At 40.4% G+C, this 22,136-nt stretch overlaps 1 protein-coding gene and 1 pseudogene across 1 annotated transcript; both read right to left on the bottom strand.

Annotated features, from left to right (window-relative positions):
• Positions 1 to 1,538: 1,538 nt before the first annotated feature.
• On the bottom strand, positions 1,539 to 13,362 carry LOC112255538 (annotated as a pseudogene).
• A 3,774-nt stretch (positions 13,363 to 17,136) lies between these two features.
• On the bottom strand, positions 17,137 to 21,901 carry LOC112255359 (ankyrin repeat domain-containing protein 60). Its single transcript, XM_024428354.2, has 4 exons — positions 21,435 to 21,901; positions 21,025 to 21,155; positions 20,302 to 20,467; positions 17,137 to 18,197 (listed from the first exon to the last, which is right to left on the bottom strand). Exons 1-4 carry the CDS (start codon positions 21,739 to 21,741, stop codon positions 17,752 to 17,754), a joined length of 1,050 nt encoding a protein of 349 aa, XP_024284122.2. The 5' UTR covers positions 21,742 to 21,901; the 3' UTR covers positions 17,137 to 17,751.
• Positions 21,902 to 22,136: the final 235 nt, after the last annotated feature.

Raw genomic sequence — 22,136 nt, 5'->3', positions numbered from 1 at the left:
CTTTAGAAAGGCAGGTTAGGATGGATTTAGGTCTGTAACAATTTTGGGTCAGAGTGTCTCCCCCTTTGAAGAGGGGGAGAACCGTGGCCGCTTTCCAATCTTTAGGAATCTCAGACGACATACAGCCAGATGCTTTGTATTTTAGTGGGACATACAGCCAGATGCTTTGTATTTTAGTGGGACATACAGCCAGATGCTTTGTATTTTAGTGGAACATGCAGCCAGATGCTTTGTATTTTAGTGGGACATACAGCCAGATGCTTTGTATTTTAGTGGGACATACAGCCAGATGCTTTGTATTTTAGTGGGACATACAGTCAGATGCTTTGTATTTTAGTGGAACATACAGCCAGATGCTAACAGTGGCATAAGCCTGTTTGGAAATCTTTCTTTGAGTGACAGACTTGAATTCTGAAAGAATAATAAGTTAATCAGGATATTTATGCAAGTTATGCATTTTATTTTATTTGACAATTTAAAATGCATTAAGAAGCCACACCAGTCAAAAATACATGCACCACAATTACAGAGGATTACATAGACAAAGTCAAGTCATGAAAAACAAGATTCTCTGGTCTGATGAAACCAAGATTTAACTCTTTGTCCTGAATGCCAAGCGTCACATCTGGAGGAAACCTGGCACCATCCCTACGGTGAAGCATGGTGGTGGCAGCATCATGCTGTGGTGATGTTTTCAGTGGCAGGGACTGGGAGACAAGTCAGGATTGAGGGAAAGATGAACAGAGCAAAGTACAGAGAGATCCTTGATGAAAACCTGCTCCAGAGGGCTCAGGACATCAGACAGGGGCGCAGGTTCACCTTCCAACAGGACAACGACCCTAAGCACTGTCGTGGAATTATTCTAATCAAAAGGATTTAGTATTATAAATTGCATTAGTATTTTTGTATAAGCAAGCAGTAAACGAACTAGAGACAGATATTTGGCGCTATGTACATCTTGATGTCTGTTGCATGACAGAAAAATGTACCTTTTATAAATTCTCTCATTTGTGATTTGTCATGAACATCCAGGAGGATGGACTTTGCTATAAAATGCTGTGGCTTTGTCCTGCTGGTTGGGCTCTCAACAAATCACTTACGGGTGGGTCATTGACAAGCTCCGTTACTGCAGTAATTAAATAATAAAGTTTGATTGTTTTGAAGAAATCTAAAAGTCTTTCCTTTTGATTAGAATAATTCCACAACAGCCTGGGGGTGAAGGTTCACCTTCCAACAGGATAACGACCCTAAGCACACAGCCAAGACAACGCAGGAGTGGCTTCAGGACAAGTCTCTGAATGTCCTTGAGTGGCCCAGCCAGAGCCCGGACTTGAACCCGATCTAACATCTCTGGAGAGACCTGAAAATAGCTGAGCAGCAACGCTCCCCATCCAACCTGACAGAGATTGAGAGGATCTGCAGAGAAGATTGGGAGAAACTCCCCAAATACAGGTGTGGCAAACTTGTAGCGTCCTACCCAAGAAGACTCAAGGCTGTAATTGCTGCCAAACGTGCTTCAAAAAAAGGACTGCGTAAAGGGTCTGAATACTTATGCAAATGTGATATTACAGTTTTTTATTTTTAATACATTTGCAAATGGGGCATTGTGTGTAGATTGATGAGGGGAAAAAGCTATTTAATACATAAGCCTGTAAAGGAACAAAATGTGGGGAAAGTACTGTAGCTAGATAGACTCTCTTACCCAAATACATGGGTGAACGCTTCTCCCTCTCTGTCACGGATGCCATGGTTGCCCTTAGTTTGAAGATATAATCCAGAGACAGGTGTTTTACACAACAGCTTTCTGTGTTTTATCTTTTCGACTTCCTCTGCATATTTGCAATCAAACGGCAGAATTTTCTCCATCTCCTTAGCTATCATACTCTAATTCCACCAGACATTCCACTGATTTCAAAACTCGCTCCTCTAGAAAGTGGAGAGCAACACATACCGACCAGCTCATGTTATAGACAGAAGCGTGCTACATGGCAGACCAATTCGAACTCATGTCTCGGCATATCCAGCCATTACATTATCTCAGCCAATCATGACTAGCGGGAAGGTTCCTGCCTTTTTCAGTGGCTAAACCAACTAGGCTGGTAATTTCACAATTGTATTCATATTTACGGATGGCATACATGTTTGTTATTAAGGTACATGAAAGTTCACATGTTCCAGAAGGCATTTCAGCCCCCCAAAAAACACATGTTGAGAAAAAAAAGCTGTGAAGTATTGACACGTGACATATATGAAATATTGATACATTTACTCTGACACGTCACGACCCACCATTAACAGGTCAGGGTCGCGACCCATACTTTAAGAAAGGCTGATATAGGATATAACAGGAAAAGATGGTATAAATTGATGAACTTATTTGAGTTATTAGAGTAATTCTCACGAGGGCTTTACATTCTACGGCAGTGGGGGGACAACACTGGTGACGGTTTGATGTACACATTGCAGCTTGCCTTTATGTCCCTGAATTGATCACAGTTGAAGCCGGCCACTAGCTTCTTAGGACCGGGTCTGTATGGAGTGAAGGGTATCTTCACACATAGTCGTTGCCCTTGTTTTATCAAAGGCGTTCTGAGGAGACACGTGAAACAAATTATACCTCAAGGAAGCTTTAGATCTCTGAACTTCAACACACAAGGTAGTGTAAAATATTTCAGATGGAAAAACCCTAAGCTTTAACCACATGAACAGCCCATGAATGCGTGTACTTTCTAGTTTAGCCAAGAGCTAAATAATCTCTGGACAGACTATGTAACATAAATTGTATTGAATCATCTGTCAAAAGACTGTGATGCCATAACTAACAAGGAACCGTAGTTCCGGTGCTTTGGTGTCCTCACTAGATATCTGGACATATCAGGATTGGGTGGAGGTGGTGCTGAAAGTGTGTGTGGGGGGGGTTTCAAGCAATGATTTCAGACAATGATTTCAAGCTGAAAGTTTTCAGAAGGGGGGCTTGGCTGAGAGTTTCTGTTTAGGGGACTGGTGACTTCACTAGTATCATTAGTATCTTTGGTCAAACATTTTCCTCCAGAACCTAATCAAGCATCTTACACAATTACCTGAGAATTTAGGCCTGGGATTCTGAGATTAAGAGCTAAATTGCCAATTTGACGAGCAAAGATTCGGTTTGTCATAAAATCTGAATCCATCCCACTTGGCAAAAACTGGGTCCACATCCAGGATTCAAATCTGGACACATTTCACTGGGCACAGACGTCAGTTCAACGTCTAGTTCTGATTTACATTTGGTTGAGTTATCAACTGATGTGAATTAAAAACCAACAAAAAAGGTTAAACGTTTACTTTTTGTAAATCCAATCAGTTTTCCATGTTGATTCAACATCATCACACTGATTTTTTTGGTTGAAATTGCATGGAAATAATGTTGATTCAACCAGTTTTTGCACAGTGGGATGGATTCAGGTTTTATGACAAACTGAAACATTGCTAGTAAGGACTTCAGAGAAATGTCAGGGCCTACCTGGCTTCCATTGTTTCAGTCAGCAAGCCACTGCCGGTCACTGTTATGAAGCAGTCTCTTAGACCTTCGGATAGAGGGTTCTCAAACACAACCTCTGCCATCATGACACTATACTGCAATTCAGATCCAATGGCCTAAAAGAGAACACACATTCGAATAAAAGCATTTGCTAAATAGTATATTATATTGGAACTATCACACTGAACAAACTCCATCTCCAGTTTAATGGCTGTTACTGATATTGGCGTTGTATGTATTAGATCAACTGTTCAGATGACAATCTAACACTTTAGATTTTCATCTTCACAACACGTTTATTCACAGGGCAACCATTAATATCCTTGCAAATTGCTATTCCCGCTACTAGTGTGTTTGCCACCTATAAATTAAAATGGTAACCCAAGAGTATGAAAAGACCCTTGGGGCTTGTTCACTAATGACCCCAATGAATGTCACTCAGAGAAAGAGCTGTTCTAAGTGGGGTTTTGGAGTGGCTTAAGGAACTGACAGACTGCGAAATGACAATGTTGGGAATATGCTCACTTTGATGGTGAGCGAAGGGCTCTCTGGCACAAAGTCTTTCTCTGTGATGTACACTGCCCCACTCTTGTCCTTGTCTGTGACCACAGCCGAAACCTTGATGCTGTTGCTCTCCTGCATTTTCTCCCCATACACAGAGAAGGGGATGTGGATGGGTATAGTCAGATCTGCCAACAGAGACGATGCATTTGATTGTCAAGGTATCACAAATGCTAACATTCTGTGTCATCCTCAGTACAACGTTAGCAACCCTAACATTCTGTATCATCCTCAGTACCACGTTAGCAACCCTAACATTCTGTATCATCCTCAGTACAACGTTAGCAACACTAACATTCTGTATCATCCTCAGTACAACGTTAGCAACCCTAACATTCTGTATCATCCTCAGTACAACATTAGCAACCCTAACATTCTGTAGCGTCCTCAGTACAACATTATCAACACTAACATTCTGTTGTGTCCTCAGTACAACGTTAGCAACACTAACATTCTGTAGCGTCCTCAGTACCACGTTAGCAACCCTAACATTCTGTAGCATCCTCAGTACAACATTAGCAACACTAACATTCTGTATCATCCTCAGTACCACGTTAGCAACCCTAACATTCTGTGTCATCCTCAGTACAACGTTAGCAACACTAACATTCTGTAGCGTCCTCAGTACCACGTTAGCAACCCTAACATTCTGTAGCATCCTCAGTACAACATTAGCAACACTAACATTCTGTAGCATCCTCAGTACAACATTAGCAACACTAACATTCTGTTGTGTCCTCAGTACCACGTTAGCAACCCTAAAATTCTGTATCATCCTCAGTACCACGTTAGCAACCCTAACATTCTGTAGCGTCCTCAGTACCACGTTAGCAACACTAACATTCTGTATCATCCTCAGTACCACGTTAGCAACCCTAACATTCTGTATCATCCTCAGTACAACGTTAGCAACCCTAACATTCTGTATCATCCTCAGTACCACGTTAGCAACCCTAACATTCTGTATCATCCTCAGTACAACATTAGCAACCCTTACATTCTGTAGCGTCCTCAGTACAACATTAGCAACCTGACAGCCATAAGAGTAAGTGTCAGTCGATTTGCTACAACGTTATGGCAGCTATACATGAGACTTTACAGCTTTGTTAAATTGACCCGTTAAACTCTAACTATATAAACTCCTGAAACACAACACCATCATTGAGATTGATATATGCGTCATACCAAGGATGTTGACAAATAATTATGAAGGTGAATAGCTGCAATGTGCTCTTGGTTTTGTTAAGTGTTTCAGTTCTCTTTGTTCTGTGATGTAAATCCCTCCTTGTGTGCACTACTGTGTTACTTAAACATTGTAGGCCTACTCATGGAAAGAGTTTGAAACATTTTCACTCTACCTTGGTTGGGAAGGAGCTTCTGTTCTTTCAATTCGGTCTGTATCTGGGAGGATGGGATCCCATTGTATCTCATGGCCTGAACGTTGACATTGATCACTAGTGTCCGAGTCACATTGTCGTTGTTGTTCAGTACAAGCTTGAGGTCGATGTCTTTGCCGCTGATCGGCTTGGTCAGCTCCACGATCTTCATGGAAACGCCAGGTTTGTCGTCATGGATCCCTTTTGAATTCTCTTCTGATATGTTGACTCTTTTCACAGCTTGATTGTACACATCCCTCTCCTTTTCCGTGCCTGTTTAAAATGTGTGACATTTTGGATGAGTACCTGGTGACTCAAGCAGTTGCTCTCACTCACTTGGGAGAATTATCGTGACAGGTGGACACAGCACCTTTCTGACTCATCTCTTAAAAAAGTATAGAACTTTTTCCCAGACCAACCGTAGTTCTCAAATATATAAAATACACTTATACCCTTATGATAGGCATAACCCTTGTAACGCTGCATTATTTCTGAAATCAACTGATAACAGTTCAATCTTGATATAGTCAGACTCTCGGTTCATTCAATACCAACCCTCTGCATGTTTATAGTTGGCAGTGATGTCCACTCTCTTGTCGCTGCCCACTGCCTTGGTGCTGATGTTCTGACCTACGGACACACTGTCCGTGAAGATCTTTTTCTTGGAGCCGTCAGCGAACACCATCCAGGTTACACGGTCGGCGTTGACTTCGGCGAAGACAAAGGGCACATCGTATTTGAGGTCAACGTGACCCTGCAGTATGGCCTTGACTGGAGCAGGGTCCGCAGCAGTAAACACCTGGGGGAGGGGAAGAGAAAACAACATGAGCGTATAACAGGGAGTTCCCTTCATGTCTCCCAGACCCAGGACACGAACTCAGAACCATCTGCACAATAACACAACATACAATACATACAACCTGTGTTATTATGTAAGATGGCGTGAGATGAGATGGAAGTTGGACCGTACCAGTGCTTTTCTCCTGGGGAGTGGGGTCCACAGCCTGCCAGCCGTCGTATAAGGAGCCTGCTGAGAGATCGGGCCGTGTCATCCAGGCCTCCACCCACACATGGTAGTTCCTGAGCAGAAACACCAGTCTTCAAAACTTCATGCTATTGGCATCACTCTTCATACGTAGCCACAATTACCTCACGTTACACTTACCATACACTGTCGAGGCTCTTTTTGGGTCTGACTCCATAGTCGGAGAAGAAGTTGTCAATTGTCAGGTTTTTGTCGGTGTCGTGGGCTGACTGGAAGTTGGTAACCACTCGACATGGGATTCCCAAACACCTCAGTACTGACATGGAAATACATTTCAGGCATACTGGTTAACTAAAACAATACATTTCAGGCATACTGGTTAACTAAAACAATACATTTCAGGCATACTGGTTAACTAAAACAATACATTTCAGGCATACTGGTTAACTAAAACAATACATTTCAGGCATACTGGTTAACTAAAACAACACATTTCAGGCATACTGGTTAACTAAAACAACACATTTCAGGCATACTGGTTAACTAAAACAATACATTTCAGGCATACTGGTTAACTAAAACAATACATTTCAGGCATACTGGTTAACTAAAATAACACATTTCAGGCATACTGGTTAACTAAAATAAACACATCAAAGGCATTGACACCAGCCTCTCTCCTCTGGCCAGAGGTGAATCGGACACAAATGGTGGGTAATCTTGCCATCCCTCTCAAAAACCAATCACAGCCCTGGGTCTGAGTGCATGCAATAGTCAGTGCTATTTAAATAACATTGTATTGATTGATTGACTAAAATAATAATTAAAGAGAGATTGGACAGTTATATCCTACCTGTGCACATTACAGCGGCGAACACCCAACACTGGCCATACTTGACTGGATTACCACCATATTTGAGCCACCTCCTTAGTACCTCCACACTGCCGTTCCAGTGAGTGGGGGACATGCCACCATCGTATTGACCATCCCACCGCCCCATCAGGACACCTCTGTCATCGTTAGCGTTGATCTGGGCAAGGAAAATAATGTTCAAATTAGATTCCAGAACTGTCATTTGGCTGAGTGAATGTGTTTTTGTACAATCTAAAATGTAGTTGCTTTCCTGGATCTAGATTGAGCATAGCCTAAAAAGCATGTTCAGTGTGGAAAGTTACTTTTAGTCCAGGACTAGATTTAATCTGGGTCCGGGAAACCAGTCCTATATGTGTAACAACACCTTAATTAGTGGCACTGGACCCATTTATAGTGAACAGGGCCAGAAATAAACCAATGGATTTTCTTGTGCTGTTTAAACAGAACTATGAGCTGATGATGATTTAAAGAATGTCACTGTTATTAGTGGGGTTCAATAATGTTGTCACGGCTACTAGTGGGGTTCAATAATGTTGTCACTGTTACTAGTGGGGTTCAATATTGTTGTCTACTGTTACTACTGTTACTAGTGGGGTTCAATAACTGTTACTAGTCAATAATGTTGTCACTGTTACTAGTGGGGTTCAATAATGTTGTCACTGTTACTAGTGGGGTTCAATAATGTTGTCACTGTTACTAGTGTTGGGTTCAAATAATGTTGTCACTGTTACTAGTGGGGTTCAATAATGTTGTCTCTGTTACTAGTGGGGTTCAATAATTGTGTCACGGTTACTAGTGGGGTTCATTAATGTTGTCACGGTTACTAGTGGGGTCCAATAATGTTGTCTCTGTTACTAGTGGGGTTCAATAATGCTGTCACTGTTACTAGTGGGGTTCAATAATGTTGTCACTGTTACTAGTGGGGTTCAATAATGTTGTCACTGTTACTAGTGGGGTTCAATAATGTTGTCTCTGTTACTAGTGGGGTTCAATAATGCTGTCACTGTTACTAGTGGGGTTCAATAATGTTGTCACTGTTACTAGTGGGGTTCAATAATGTTGTCACGGTTACTAGTGGGGTCCAATAATGTTGTCTCTGTTACTAGTGGGGTTCAATAATGCTGTCACTGTTACTAGTGGGGTTCATTAATGTTGTCACTTACTACTTTGGTTCAATAATGTTGTCACTGTTACTAGTGGGGTTCAATAATGTCACTGTTACTAGTGGGGTTCAATAATGTTGTCACTGTTACTAGTGTGGGTCAGATCTCCAATCTTACCATGGCACTGACCACCCTACTGACATAGATGGGGTTACAACGAGCAGAGAAGTCCTTGGCGGGGTCACTCAAACACTTGGGATTCACGTCAAGCAGCTTCAGGCAAATGTCCACTATATCGTCTTCAAACTGGAGAAACAATACATTAGGGCAGGTTAGCTAGCAACCTACAACAATTTATAAAATGTCTTGTCTATACTAACTTACAATTTAGTCATTTAACAGACGCTATTATCCAGAGTGACTTACAGTATTGAGTGGATAAATGTTCGTATTGGTCTCCCGCGTTAATCGAAACCCACAACCCTTGAGTTGCAAAAGCCATGCTTTACCAATGGAGCCACACAGGGCTCTAGCCAATCATGTAGACTAAGATAACGTGTGACACTTGGGGTCGGTTTCCTGGACAACAGATTAGTCCTGGACTTCTCCAGAGTAAAAATACTTTTGGATAGAGATTCTCCCATTGAGTTTGCTTTTTAGTTGAGGAATATATTTAATCTGTATCCAGAAAACAAGCCCTATATGTTATGAGCAGCTAGCTAGTACTTTTCAACGGTACAATACTGTTTGGTTTGTTCTGTGTACCTGTCCGAAGTTCCACGCCATAGAGCTGATGTATTTGTCAGAACCTTTGTACACCAGGCCTTGTTCTCTCATCACATACTCCTGCCTCTCCTCCTCCTCAGGTAGATGCACCGAGTCCTCTACAGCCCGCAACAAAATACAGACGTTTTAAAACATCAATTATAAGAATTTGTTCCACTGACTTGAATGGTTAAATAAAGGATAAATAAAAAATACATTGTTATTTGTTATTATTAAATGAAAGGGTATCTGGACAATGTTTTAATTGCGAGTATCTTTAACATGTTATCATGCTGTTACTGTGTTGTGACCACTGTCTCCCATGCTAGAATGTAGTGTTACCAAGCTGTGTTACCAGGATATTACCAGGATGTTACCAGGCTGTTACCAGGATGTTACCAGACTGTGTTATCAGGCTGTGTTACCAGAATGTTACCAAGCTGTGTTACCAGGATGTTACCAGGATGTTACCAGGCTGTTACCAGGATGTTACCAGACTGTGTTATCAGGCTGTGTTACCAGAATGTTACCAAGCTGTGTTACCAGGATGTTAGCAGGATGTTACCAGGCTGTTACCAGGATGTTACCAAGCTGTGTTACCAGGATGTTAGCAGGATGGTAGCAGGCTGTTTCCAGGATGTGTTACCACGCTGTGCTACCAAGCTGTACTACCAAGCTGTGCTGCCAAGCCTTTATAATAGGATGTGCTACCAAGCCGTGCTAATAGGCTGTGCTACCAAGCTGTACTACCAAGCTGTGCTGCCAAGCCTTTATAATAGGATGTGCTACCAAGCCGTGCTAATAGGCTGTGCTACCAAGCTGTTACCAGGATGTGTTACCAAGCTGTGCTACCAAGCCGTGCTAATAGGCTATGCTACCAGTCTGTGCTACCAAGCTGTGCTACCAAGCTGTGCTGCCGGGGTGTGCTGCAAGGCTGTGCCATCAAGCTGTGCTAATTGGCTGTGCTACCAATGAACTCATCACATGGTTTAAACAGCAATGCAACCATTTTGATATTAGAGAACAGCATTCATAACCACAGATTGTTATTCATATAATGTGGCTCTGGATGTTGTGGCCCATTGTTTGTATCTGTGTGTCTATTATGTCCCAAAACAGTTATGAGGCGTCTTTCCAACCCATACAGAGACATGGGTTACAACAATCTCTGTAAAGTTAGCCATTTCCAGCTGTTAAACTGATAAGAACATTCAGGAATGCAGCATTTGACACCTCCTGGATACTGTATCAAATAATGACTGTGTGTTACCATGGCTGTGTTGAATCATTCACCACATTTGTTGTCCTTTGTGTGATTAAAAAGTTAATTTATCACAGTTCTAGTTAACATTTTTAGGAATGCTTTATACTTCATTCTAAAGTATTACATATGCTTTACCATACTCTCAAATCTCGTTCGCAGGAAGTGAATTAATTGTCCCAGAATGCCCCATGCGGGATAATGAAGTTGTTTTGAATTGAATTGTCTTTACCTTGGCACCAGGGATTAAACAGCAGAAGCAGCTTGCCCAGGCTGCTGCCCACCGAGGCGGTGGCGCTGGTCTTTACAGACAGGCTGTACTCTCCCACTGGGGCGTCTGCTGGGCTGGTGATGTCCAGGGTGATTGAACCCGCCGGGAGCACTGAGCCCTGGTGAACCTTGACCTTCCAGGATGAACGCTTCCAACGGCCTTCAGGTAGCCCGAACACTGACCTGGTCCCCAATGCCTCTGAAGGCTTGGGCCCTGGATGGAGAAGGGAGAATGTTGTGGATTGTTTTCAGTAGGAATTAAATTGATGAAAACTTTCAGAAACAGTGATGACCTATACACTGGGAGTACAAAAAATTAGGAACACCTTCCTAATATTGAGTTGTCCCCATTTGCCCTCAGAACAGCCTCAATTCGTCGGGGCATGAACACTACATGGTGTCGAAAGCGTTCCTCAGGGATTCTGGTTCATGTTAACGCCAATGCTTCTCACTGTTGTGTCAAGTTAGCTGGATGTCCTTTGGGTGGTGAACCATTCTTGATACACATGGAAAACTGTTGAGTGTGAAAAACCCAGCAGCATTGCAGTTCTTGACACACTCAAACTGGTGCGCTTGGCACCTACTACCATTCCCTGTTCAAAGGCACTTAAATCTATTGTCTTGCCCATTCACCCTCTGAATGGCACACATACACAATCCATGTCTCAGTTGTCTCAAGGCTTAAAAATCCTTCTTTAACCTGTCTCCTCCCTTTCATCTACACAGATTGAAGTGGATTCAATAAGGGATCATAACTTTCATCTGGATTCACCTGGTCAGTCTGTCATGGAAAGAGCAGGTGTTCCTAATGTTTTGTACACTGTGTATTTGATTCAATATTTTCTGACAGCGTAACTTTGATGTCAGGAGTACAGTACATATACAGTACAAGTGGAGGTATCTCAAATCCTGTCAGTGGTGCAATTCAGTCTATAGATAAGATTGAATTGACCCCAACTCAGCTATCTACAACACATATAAGGATTCGTTTTTATCTCTTTATTACTGCATGTGTCTGTCTTGTCAAAGGGGACTAACATAGGGCCGGTTTCCCTGCCCTAGCCTAGATTCATCCTAGTGTGTTTTAGTCCAGGACTAACATAATCTGAGTCTGGGAAACTAATACAAACAGCACTAATAAATAGCAGAGATAAATAAAGTTATTCTATTTTCTATTCTAACTCACCTGTCTCCACCGTCAGCTCCATTAAGTCTGTTGTGGATCTGAAGGGGCCATGGAGTTCAAAGGTGACCAGGAAGGACTGGCCTCTCCTGACTATCAGTCTGTTCACTGAGATGTCATTGGTGTTGTGGGCTGTGTTGTTCTTCTCACAGTGGAGCTCTACTTTACCAACGTCTTCAAGAAAGAAAGAAATTAATAAATATATAGATACTATATATATTTTTCATTTGAAACTGAATTACATTTTTCCTGACAACACAACTTTTTTGTTTTCTAGTGTGGGTGTCTGTTTCTGCATTTGCCGTTGTCTTTCCCAATGTTTGTTTGTCATATTTTTTCCTGACAGCAACATAGCAGAAACAGAATGTCAGTTGGGCTGGTTTAGACAACTGAATAGTAAAAAACACTTGTGGCCAATGACCTTGCATAACGCAGAAAATATATGCAACAAAAAAATAGGTGAAAGACCATACATAGACTTAGGAATTAGACCATACATAGACTTAGGAATTAGACCATACATAGACTTAGGAATTAGACCATACATAGACTTAGGAATTAGACCCTACATAGACTTAGGAATTAGACCCTACATAGACTTAGGAATTAGACCCTACATAGACTTAGGAATTAGACCATACATAGACTTAGGAATTAGACCCTACATAGACTTAGTTCTCATATAGACTTAGGAATTAGACCCTACATAGACTTAGGAATTAGACCCTACATATTAGGAATTAGACCCTACATAGACTTAGGAATTAGACCATACATAGACTTAAATTAATTCATAGACTTAGCAACATAGACTTAGGAATTAGAATGTAATATGTGAAGTGCAACATGGCAGAAGATTAGTGATGAAAACAGCCCCTTTAAGGCAGGAGAATCCCCCCCCAAAAAAAAAGTAAGCCTGTATATTGCACAGGTAACACATTATAGTAAACTACAGTATACCTGTATACAAATACTGTATGTACAAAGACAGCAGCAGATCTTCAAGTCCAGCTGTAACATTTGCTGATCTGCCCCTATCTGTAAATGTTTATATAATTTGCTGACGTGTTATCTATGCAATACACTACAGGCCAACTTTGCATATTTTCTCTAATGGCTCATAAATAATAAAAGCTGTCAGAAATCATATTAATTTAACAGAAGAACAAACACCAACAAGGATGATTTTCCTTTGTAAGAAAATGTTCCATTCTACAAGTCAAGTCACCCAATTACCCATTCACTGTACTAAATTACCCTCTGTCACTAAACATGACATAGGCTACCTTGACAATGCAATATCCACATTTTTCAGCATCTGAAAAATCTTGCAACGAGCATTGTTAATTGACTTACCAAAACCCATTGAAGCTGTCTCTCACGTGGTTGTGTTGGTAAGTAGATGCAGTTGCTTGTTGTAGTACTGCAGTACTGTAAGTAATGCAAGGATGCCAGGGCTTTTAAAGGGAGCCCAACCCAGGTCATAAGAATGTCTCAAAAATTACACTGAAAAATACACACCCTTTCACTAGAATGGTCTTCCTGGTTCCTCCCCTGTTTATAGGTGAAAATAACTACTTTACATTTTTGGGCAAGTGATCATAATCTCTGTGCCTTTCAGACCTTAATGTCATTCCCCTTCCATGATTCTGGCTCAAATGGACATTTAGACCTTCTACTGGCCAAATTGGCAACTATTTCAGATTGAGTCAGAGTGTATCTGTCAGTTCCACAGACTACAGCAGGTGTAAACAGTATAGTAAAATGCTTGCTTGCTTGCATGCTCTTCCTCAACGTTGCAGTAATACTATGTCATATAAAATAAATATACACGAGAAATGAAAAAAGGTACACAAGAATGAAGGAAATACACAGGAAAATGTTGACAAGTAGAATATAATGACATGGATAACATATTGATATGGATAATATATTGACATGGATAACATATTGATATGGATAATATAATGACATGGATAACATATTGATATGGATAATATAATGACATGGATAACATATTGATATGGATAATATATTGACATGGGTAATATATTGATATGGATAATATATTGACATGGGTAATATATTGATATGGATAATATATTGACATGGGTAATATATTGATATGGATAATATATTGACATGGGTAATATATTGATATGGATAATATATTGATATGGATAATATATTGATATGGATAATATATTGACATGGATAATATATTGGCATGGATAATATATTGATATGGAGAATGTATTGATATGGATAATATATTGATATGGATAATATATTGATATGGATAATATATTGACATATAGAATATAATGACATGGATAATATATTGACATGGATAATATATTGGCATGGATAATATATTGATATGGATAATATATTGACATATAGAATATATTGGCATGGAGAATATAATGACATGGAGAATGTATTGATATGGATAATATATTGATATGGATAATATATTGATATGGATAATATATTGATATGGATAATATATTGATATGGATAATATATTGATATGGATAATATATTGATATGGATAATATATTGACATGGATAATATATTGATATGGATAATATATTGATATGGATAATATATTGACATGGATAGACTATATTGACATGGATAATATATTGATATGGATAATATATTGACATGGATAATATATTGATATGGATAATATATTGATATGGATAATATATTGGCATGGATAATATAATGATATGGATAATATATTGACATGGATAATATATTGATATGGATAATATATTGACATGGATAATATAATGATATGGATAATATATTGACATGGATAATATATTGACATGGATAATATATTGATATGGATAATATATTGATATGGATAATATATTGACATGGATAATATATTGATATGGATAATATATTGATATGGATAATATATTGATATGGATAATATATTGACATGGATAATATATTGACATGGATAATATATTGATATGGATAATATATTGATATGGATAATATATTAACATGGATAATATAATGATATGGATAATATATTGACATGGATAATATATTGATATGGATAATATATTAACATGGATAATATAATGATATGGATAATATATTGACATGGATAATATATTGATATGGATAATATATTGACATGGATAATATATTGATATGGATAATATATTGATATGGATAATATATTGATATGGATAATATATTGATATGGATAATATATTGATATGGATAATATATTGATATGGATAATATATTGACATGGATAATATATTGATATGGATAATATATTGACATGGATAATATATTGATATGGATAATATATTGATATGGATAATATAATGATATGGATAATATATTGATATGGATAATATATTGACATGGATAATATATTGACATATAGAATATAATGACAAGGATAATATATTGACATATAGAATATATTGGCATGGAGAATATAATGACATGGGGAATGTATTGATATGGATAATATATTGACATGGGTAATATATTGATATGGATAATATATTGAAAGGGGTAATATATTGATATGGATAATATATTGACATGGGTAATATATTGATATGGGTAATATATTGATATGGGTAATATATTGATATGGATAATATATTGATAAGGATAATATATTGACATGGATAATATATTGATATGGATAATATATTGATATGGATAATATATTGACATGGATAATATATTGATATGGATAATATATTGACATATAGAATATATTGGCATGGAGAATATAATGACATGGAGAATGTATTGATATGGGTAATATATTGATATGGATAATATATTGACATATAGAATATATTGGCATGGAGAATATAATGACATGGAGAATGTATTGATATGTATACAAAATCAAAAATAGACACTATTGAAATCTATATACATCTTGATTTCTAGGCAGGGCAAATGACACATCAAATATTAATACTACCATCACTCCCCTGTCTTCAGTGCATTTGGAAAGTATTCAGACCTCTTCACTTTCTCCAGAGATGTTTGATCGGGTTCAAGTCCGGGCTCTGGCTCAGCCACTAAAGGACATTCAGAGACTTGTACCCGAAGCCACTCCTACGTTGTCTTGACTATGCGCTTATGGTTGTTGTCCTGTTGGAAGGTGAACCTCTGGCCAGGTCTGAGCGCTCTAGGAGCAGGTTTTCATCAACCATCATTCTATACTTTGCTCCGTTCATCTTTACCTTGATCCTGACTAGTCTCCCAGTCCCTACCGCTGAAAAACATCCCCACAGCATGATGCTGCCACCACCATGCTTCACCGTAGGGATGGTGCCAGGTTTCCTCCAGAAGTGACGCTTGGCATTCAGGCCAAAGAGTTCAATCTTGGTTTCATCACACCAGAAAATCTTGGCTTCGGTCTAGCCACTCTATCATAAAGGCCTGATTGGTGGAGAGCTGCAGAACTCTGGAGCTCTGTCAGAGTGACCATCGGGTTCTTGGTCACCTCCTTGACCAAGGCCCTTCTACCTCGATTGGGCAGTTTGGCCGGGCGGCTAGTCTTGGTGGTTCCAAACTTCTTCCATTTAAGAATTATGGAGGCCACTGTGTTCTTGGGGACCTTCAATGCTGCAGAAATGTTTTGGTACCCTTACCCAGATCTGTGCCTCGACACAATCCTGTCTCGGAGCTCTACGGACAATTCCTTCAACCTCATAGCTTGGTTCTGACATTCTCATAGCTTGGCTCTGACATGCACTGTCAACTGTGGAACCATATATAGACGTGTTTGCCTTTCCAAATAATTCCCAATCAATTGAATTTACAACAGGTGGACTCAAATCAAGTTGGAAAACATATCAAGGATGATCAATGGAAACAGTATGCACCTGAGTTCAATTTCGAGTCTCATAGCAAAGCGTCTGAATATTTATGTAAAAAATATGTTCTTAATTGGTTTTCGCTTTGGTATTGTGTCTAGGTTAGGGCTGACCCCATTTAGTTGAAAAAATGTTTTTCTGTTTTTAATTTTTCTTTGCAAAAAATTCTAAAAACCTGTTTTCACTTTGTCATATATGGGGTATTGTGTGTAGATTGATGTGAGAAAAAAAATGATGTAATACATTTAAGAATAAACAGTAAAGTAACAAAATGTGGAAAGGTCAAGGTGTCTGAATACTTTCCGAAGGCACTGAATGCTGCCATGGTGCAACGGCAATGCATTTGTTTGATAGAACAGTTCACAACTACAATCATTTAAACGTTAAAGGTACTTTATTCCCCATTTAACAGTTGTCAACTCCCTTTGAATTGGCTTTTATCATACAGTATTTATATATATTTTTTCTCTCTGGTTTCTACTTTCATTCACCAATAAGCAGTGTCACATTCTGTCATCCAGGTTATTCAAGACATCTTATTTCCCCATCTCTGACTAATGTGATTACACCTTTTTTCTGCACCTTTTTTTCACTGGTTTATCTTGATTATATATTTTCGCAAGGCACTGTAAATGTCAGTTCATCTACTTTTCTGCTTCTTGATAATTTCATGAAGGGAGTCTTGCTGCTCGGAACCATTGCGAAAGTGCTTACTCAACGTCCGATGTGGGAGAGGTAGACAAACTTCTGACTAAATGAACAAGGGGGAAACATTGTCTGTTAGCAAGTTTTTGTTCCAACCCAACACTAACACATCTGATTCAAATGATCCGACTGCTCATGCGATTCAATCCAGAGTAGTTAGGAACTGGTGTGTTGGTGCTGGGCTGGAATAAAATCCTGTGTACACGGCTCTCCAGGACCAGGCTCTTGGCCATCTGCCCTGTTCTTGACATGCAGCTCTGGTCACGCATCCCCCATCCACGCCCTCCTTGCCTGGGCCCTCATGGCCGTGTTCTGTGGCGGCCCCAGCTGCCTCACTTCCACCCTGCCCTCCACCCCACGGCTACAGCGCCCCAGGTGGGCCATGTATCTCTGAGCGTGGGCACCGCGGTGCCAGGTGCGTAGCTGGGAGTCATGTTTCTGGTGGGCGAACAGCTCTGTCTCATCCAGGTGAGGCTTGAGGCGCACGCCCTGCGCACGCTCCTGCCAGTGGAAGAGGAAGAGCTGCCGGGTGCTCTTCCTCTGGTCCCAGCGCATGGCGGTTCTCAGAGCTGTCATGCCCTCAGCGTCCTCCAGTTGGTGTGGGGCGCCGCGCACCAGTAGCTCCTGGATGGACTGCAACTGGCCCTGGGCGGCTGCCGCGTGGAGGGCCCCGCGCCCCAGGGGAGTCTGGCCCTTAACGTTGGCCCCTAGATAACAGGGTCAAGTTTGTTAGGCATACAGAAAGAAAACGGGCTAAAACAACAAACTGGCTTGACTTTTGCTTTCTTCTGCCAAATGTTTTCCGTTGCATGGCCTAATTAACATAACCCAGATATTGCCAGCGTACCAGAAAAACCCTGTCTCTCCAAAAAGTGAAATGTTCAGGAATTAAAAATAATAAATCCATTTTTTCAGACCTATTGTTATTTACAAATCGAAGTTCACAAGACATTTTTTTAAATTATTTATATTAGTCCTACAGAAATATTTTTTTATTTCACAGAGCATGGAGGGGAATCAGGGGCGTCATGCACACACAAATCTGAGGGGGAACAAAGTATGTGAGGATGGCTGGCGGTGGTATGGTAGCAAAATTACAAGATTATGTTATAATATTGTTTATGCAACGAATGGTTGTTTTATGCAATATTTTAGAGTTTTTAGATAGTTCTCATCTATGTCTGTGTAAACTGAGAGGAGCCTAAAATCCTACAGCTGGCATTCCAGAGATAAGATGTGGTCAGCGAGATAGCCTGGAAGAGTTTAGAACAATCCCTTATTTTTCTAATCATCCTGGAATCTGGGAAACTAAGCCAAGGTGGGGTTAAAACAACACCCCCGTGCAGATGACCATAGGTTAAACCCAAAGTGGCTTATGGTGCCCCCCAATCTGCAATCGAGGGGTGAAACCAGCCATGACTAAGCATTCTTTGTGTCAGCTATATAAAGATCTCTGCATTTCTGTGAAGGTTAGGCTGTTCGGCCCAACAGTCAAGAGTGTTGGGTTGACTAGTCTCATTATTCCAATAATTAATCGATATTGAATGAAGACGATTGTTTGAAGAAATGACAGTCTCTCTCACTTGATTAGAATATTCCACGACTGTAGTCTGGAGGGGGGCTAGCTCCCTCGTCCATAAATTGGAGAGTTTAGCTTTTTCAAACACTTGAAACAGCTTTTTTCTGCAATCTACAGCCAAAATCATTATGCCTAATTCCATGTAAAAAATAGCAACTCAATATATTTCTGCATATCTAAGCATAACTCTTGAGCTGTCTGTATCCTCCTGACTGGTGGTTCTTTTATTTTAATAAAGTAAATATGCTTATCTGCATTTCTTCCTAAAATCTGAGTAAAAGATTGAAATGAATACGAGTCTTAGTCAGTACATTTAGTGCTTGCGTTTCTAATGTCTACCAACCTTGCCAGCAGGCATGCCAGCTAAGATAGTTACAGTACACAAGCTAGCTAATCTTACTTGGTTGAGAGGCTGAATTGGCTTCTTGAAAGCTGGGAGATCGGGAACCTATCTGTGCCAGCTAAAGCCATCTTCATAAAATTGCTAAGTGGCTAGTAGTATAACAGAGAGTATTACATGTTTTTAAATGTGGAGTTTAATGAATGTGTTAAATATCTGAGGGGGGGCCTCCCGGGTGGCGCAGTGGTTAAGGGCACTGTACTGCAGCGCCAGCTGTGCCATCAGAGACTCTGGGTTCGCGCCCAGGCTCTGTCGTAACCGGCCGCGACCGGGAGGTCCGTGGGGCGACGCACAATTGGCCTAGCGTCGTCCGGGTTAGGGAGGGCCTGGCCGGTAGGGATATCCTTGTCTCATCGCGCACCAGCGACTCCTGTGGCAGGCCGGGCGCAGTGCGCGCTAACCTAGCATCGTCCGGGTTAGGGAGGGTCTGGCCGGTAGGGATATCCTTGCACGGTGTTTCCTCCGACACATCAGTGCGGCTGGCTTCCGGGTTGGATGCGCGCTGTGTTAAGAAGCAGTGCGGCTAGGTTGGGTTGTGTATCGGAGGACGCATCCCGTACGATGAGACAAGATAGTAGCTACTAAAAACAATTGGATACCACGAAAATGGGGAGAAAAAGGAGTAAAACTTCAATAACAAAAAACAACAAAAATATATATATCTGAGGGGGCACCTGCCCCTGTGCCCCCCATGGGCATCATGCCTCTGTGAGGGATGTCTACATTCAACTTATGTCAAAATAATACTTATCAAAATCTCCCCAAGTGAGATACAAGGTTTTTCCAGTGTGCCGGTGATATCCAGATGTTTTGCCTCTGCGGTGGTTGGTACCTTGTTGGAGCAGGAAGCGGACAGCGGGAATGTGTCCACGGTGGGCACTGATGAACAGCGCAGAGAAGAGACGGTGAGAGAGCCAGGAAGGAGCTCCACTCATAGAACCCATAGCACTGAGATGGGAGGAACGTGGCGGTGCTGGTTTGGACATCACACTCTTGAGCTACATGAAATAAAGAGAATTTATATGTGTGAAAAGTCGATGGAAATGTTCATCCTAAAAAAAGGGAAGAGTGAAGTAAATAAGGTCTACAGGTTGTAATAACAGCTGTGAGATGCTGTTTAGATGTGCAGTAATTACAGGCTAGCCACATTAGATCAAATAAGGAGGTGGATCTTTCAGCAAGTCTGGTAAAGAAATGCAGTATTGCTATTAGGTGATGATGGTTTTTAACCTTTATTTAACTAGGCAAGACAGTTAAGAACCAATTCTTATTTACAATGACGGCCTACCCTGGCCAAACCCCTAACCTGGACAACGCTGGGTCAATTGTGCGCCGCCCCAAGGGACTCCCAAACATGGCCGGTTGTGATATAGCCTGGAATCGAACCAGGGTCTGTAGTGACACCTCTTGCACTGAGATGCAGTGCCTTAGACCACTGAACCACTCGGAAGCCTACTTTTTTTTTTTACTATGATCAATAATGACCTGAGACATAGAGAGTCTCTGTGTAGGACTGCTGTAGACTATTCTAGGTTCTTCTTTCATGCCACATCACCTTGAATACATCACCAGTAGCTGCAGCGATCACAAGCTCAGACCATCCATCATAAGGCCAGATCATCAGGGTGACAGTTGTTCCAGGGATGATGTCATTACAGTGAATAGTGGTGTCATCACATAGGTCACCTGTTGGGTGGAGAGAGTACACATTAGGTCTGGTCAGAGAAGCATATCATTAGATAATTAGTCTGACTGGAAAACACCCTCAATAAAATGTTCACCATGACGATCCTATCACTGCTAGCCTACGTTTGAGATTTATAAGGTCCGTGATTCTAACTTCATTAAACCCAATAAAAATCTATGAATAAATATCTAATCATTAAATCAACAACATCTCCCCAGTTCTCATTAAAATATGTCAACAGTTAAACCAGCAAATGACATCAAAGGTATTTATTTTACCATTATCCAGGTAGCATACTCTCTGGAAGTCTGTGGGAATCCCAACCACTAATTCCATGGTGTTTTTTAGCTCTCTGATTCTCATATTGTGGTGGCAGTCGGGCACAACGAACATCTCTCCCGTTTCACGCAGCCTGGCACCAAGACTGAACTTGACTTTCTTCGACGGGTCACGGTAAACTGCACTTTTGGGCCTCGGTACACTCTTCGAGTCGATGTCGCGGTTAATCATCGCACTTTTGGGTCTCGGTACCTGAAGTGAAATCTTCTTCGTTGAGGTGTAAAAATATGCCATTGGATTGCTCATAGAAACGCGCTCAGTAATTTTTGCAGATTGCAAAGGGTTTAGAATTCTAAAAGAATGAATGAATGAATTCTCTTCCGTTTGGAATGTTGTCTGACTATTACTGTTGCTATGGTGATAGACGTTAGAGTCCCATTGTTGTGCTTTCGGCTCATGTGCGACAGTAACATACACAGAGATGAAACAATGCCTATGTTTTTGACATGTTACTATTGCAATGATTATAAGACCACTGAAATTATTGTTCATTTTTTAAATTCTTGTTGCCAAATACTTTATACACAAACAAAAATTCCAAAATTCTATACCAAAATGACACATTTTTCTGATTGAATTGAATTATCTTATTAAAACATTAACCCTAGTGAATAACAACAAGAATAACATCTTCCTGAATC

The sequence above is a fragment of the Oncorhynchus tshawytscha genome, linkage group LG07, assembly GCF_018296145.1.
Source record: "Oncorhynchus tshawytscha isolate Ot180627B linkage group LG07, Otsh_v2.0, whole genome shotgun sequence".
Classification (NCBI taxonomy): Eukaryota; Metazoa; Chordata; class Actinopteri; order Salmoniformes; family Salmonidae; genus Oncorhynchus; species Oncorhynchus tshawytscha.
The sequence above is the reverse complement of the archived record's forward strand: the minus strand, read 5'-3'. Positions and strand labels throughout refer to the sequence as shown.

Bases quoted from the DNA above. Each gene is read 5' to 3' on its own strand.
- LOC112255359 (XM_024428354.2), bottom strand. From the start codon at position 21,741: ATGAGCAATCCAATGGCATATTTTTACACCTCAACGAAGAAGATTTCA. The intron at 21,156-21,434 runs GTAAAATAAATA...TCCACCCAACAG, and splicing joins AGTATGCTACCTGGATAATG to GTGACCTATGTGATGACACC. The intron at 20,468-21,024 runs GTGATGTGGCAT...TATTTCATGTAG, and splicing joins CTACTGGTGATGTATTCAAG to CTCAAGAGTGTGATGTCCAA.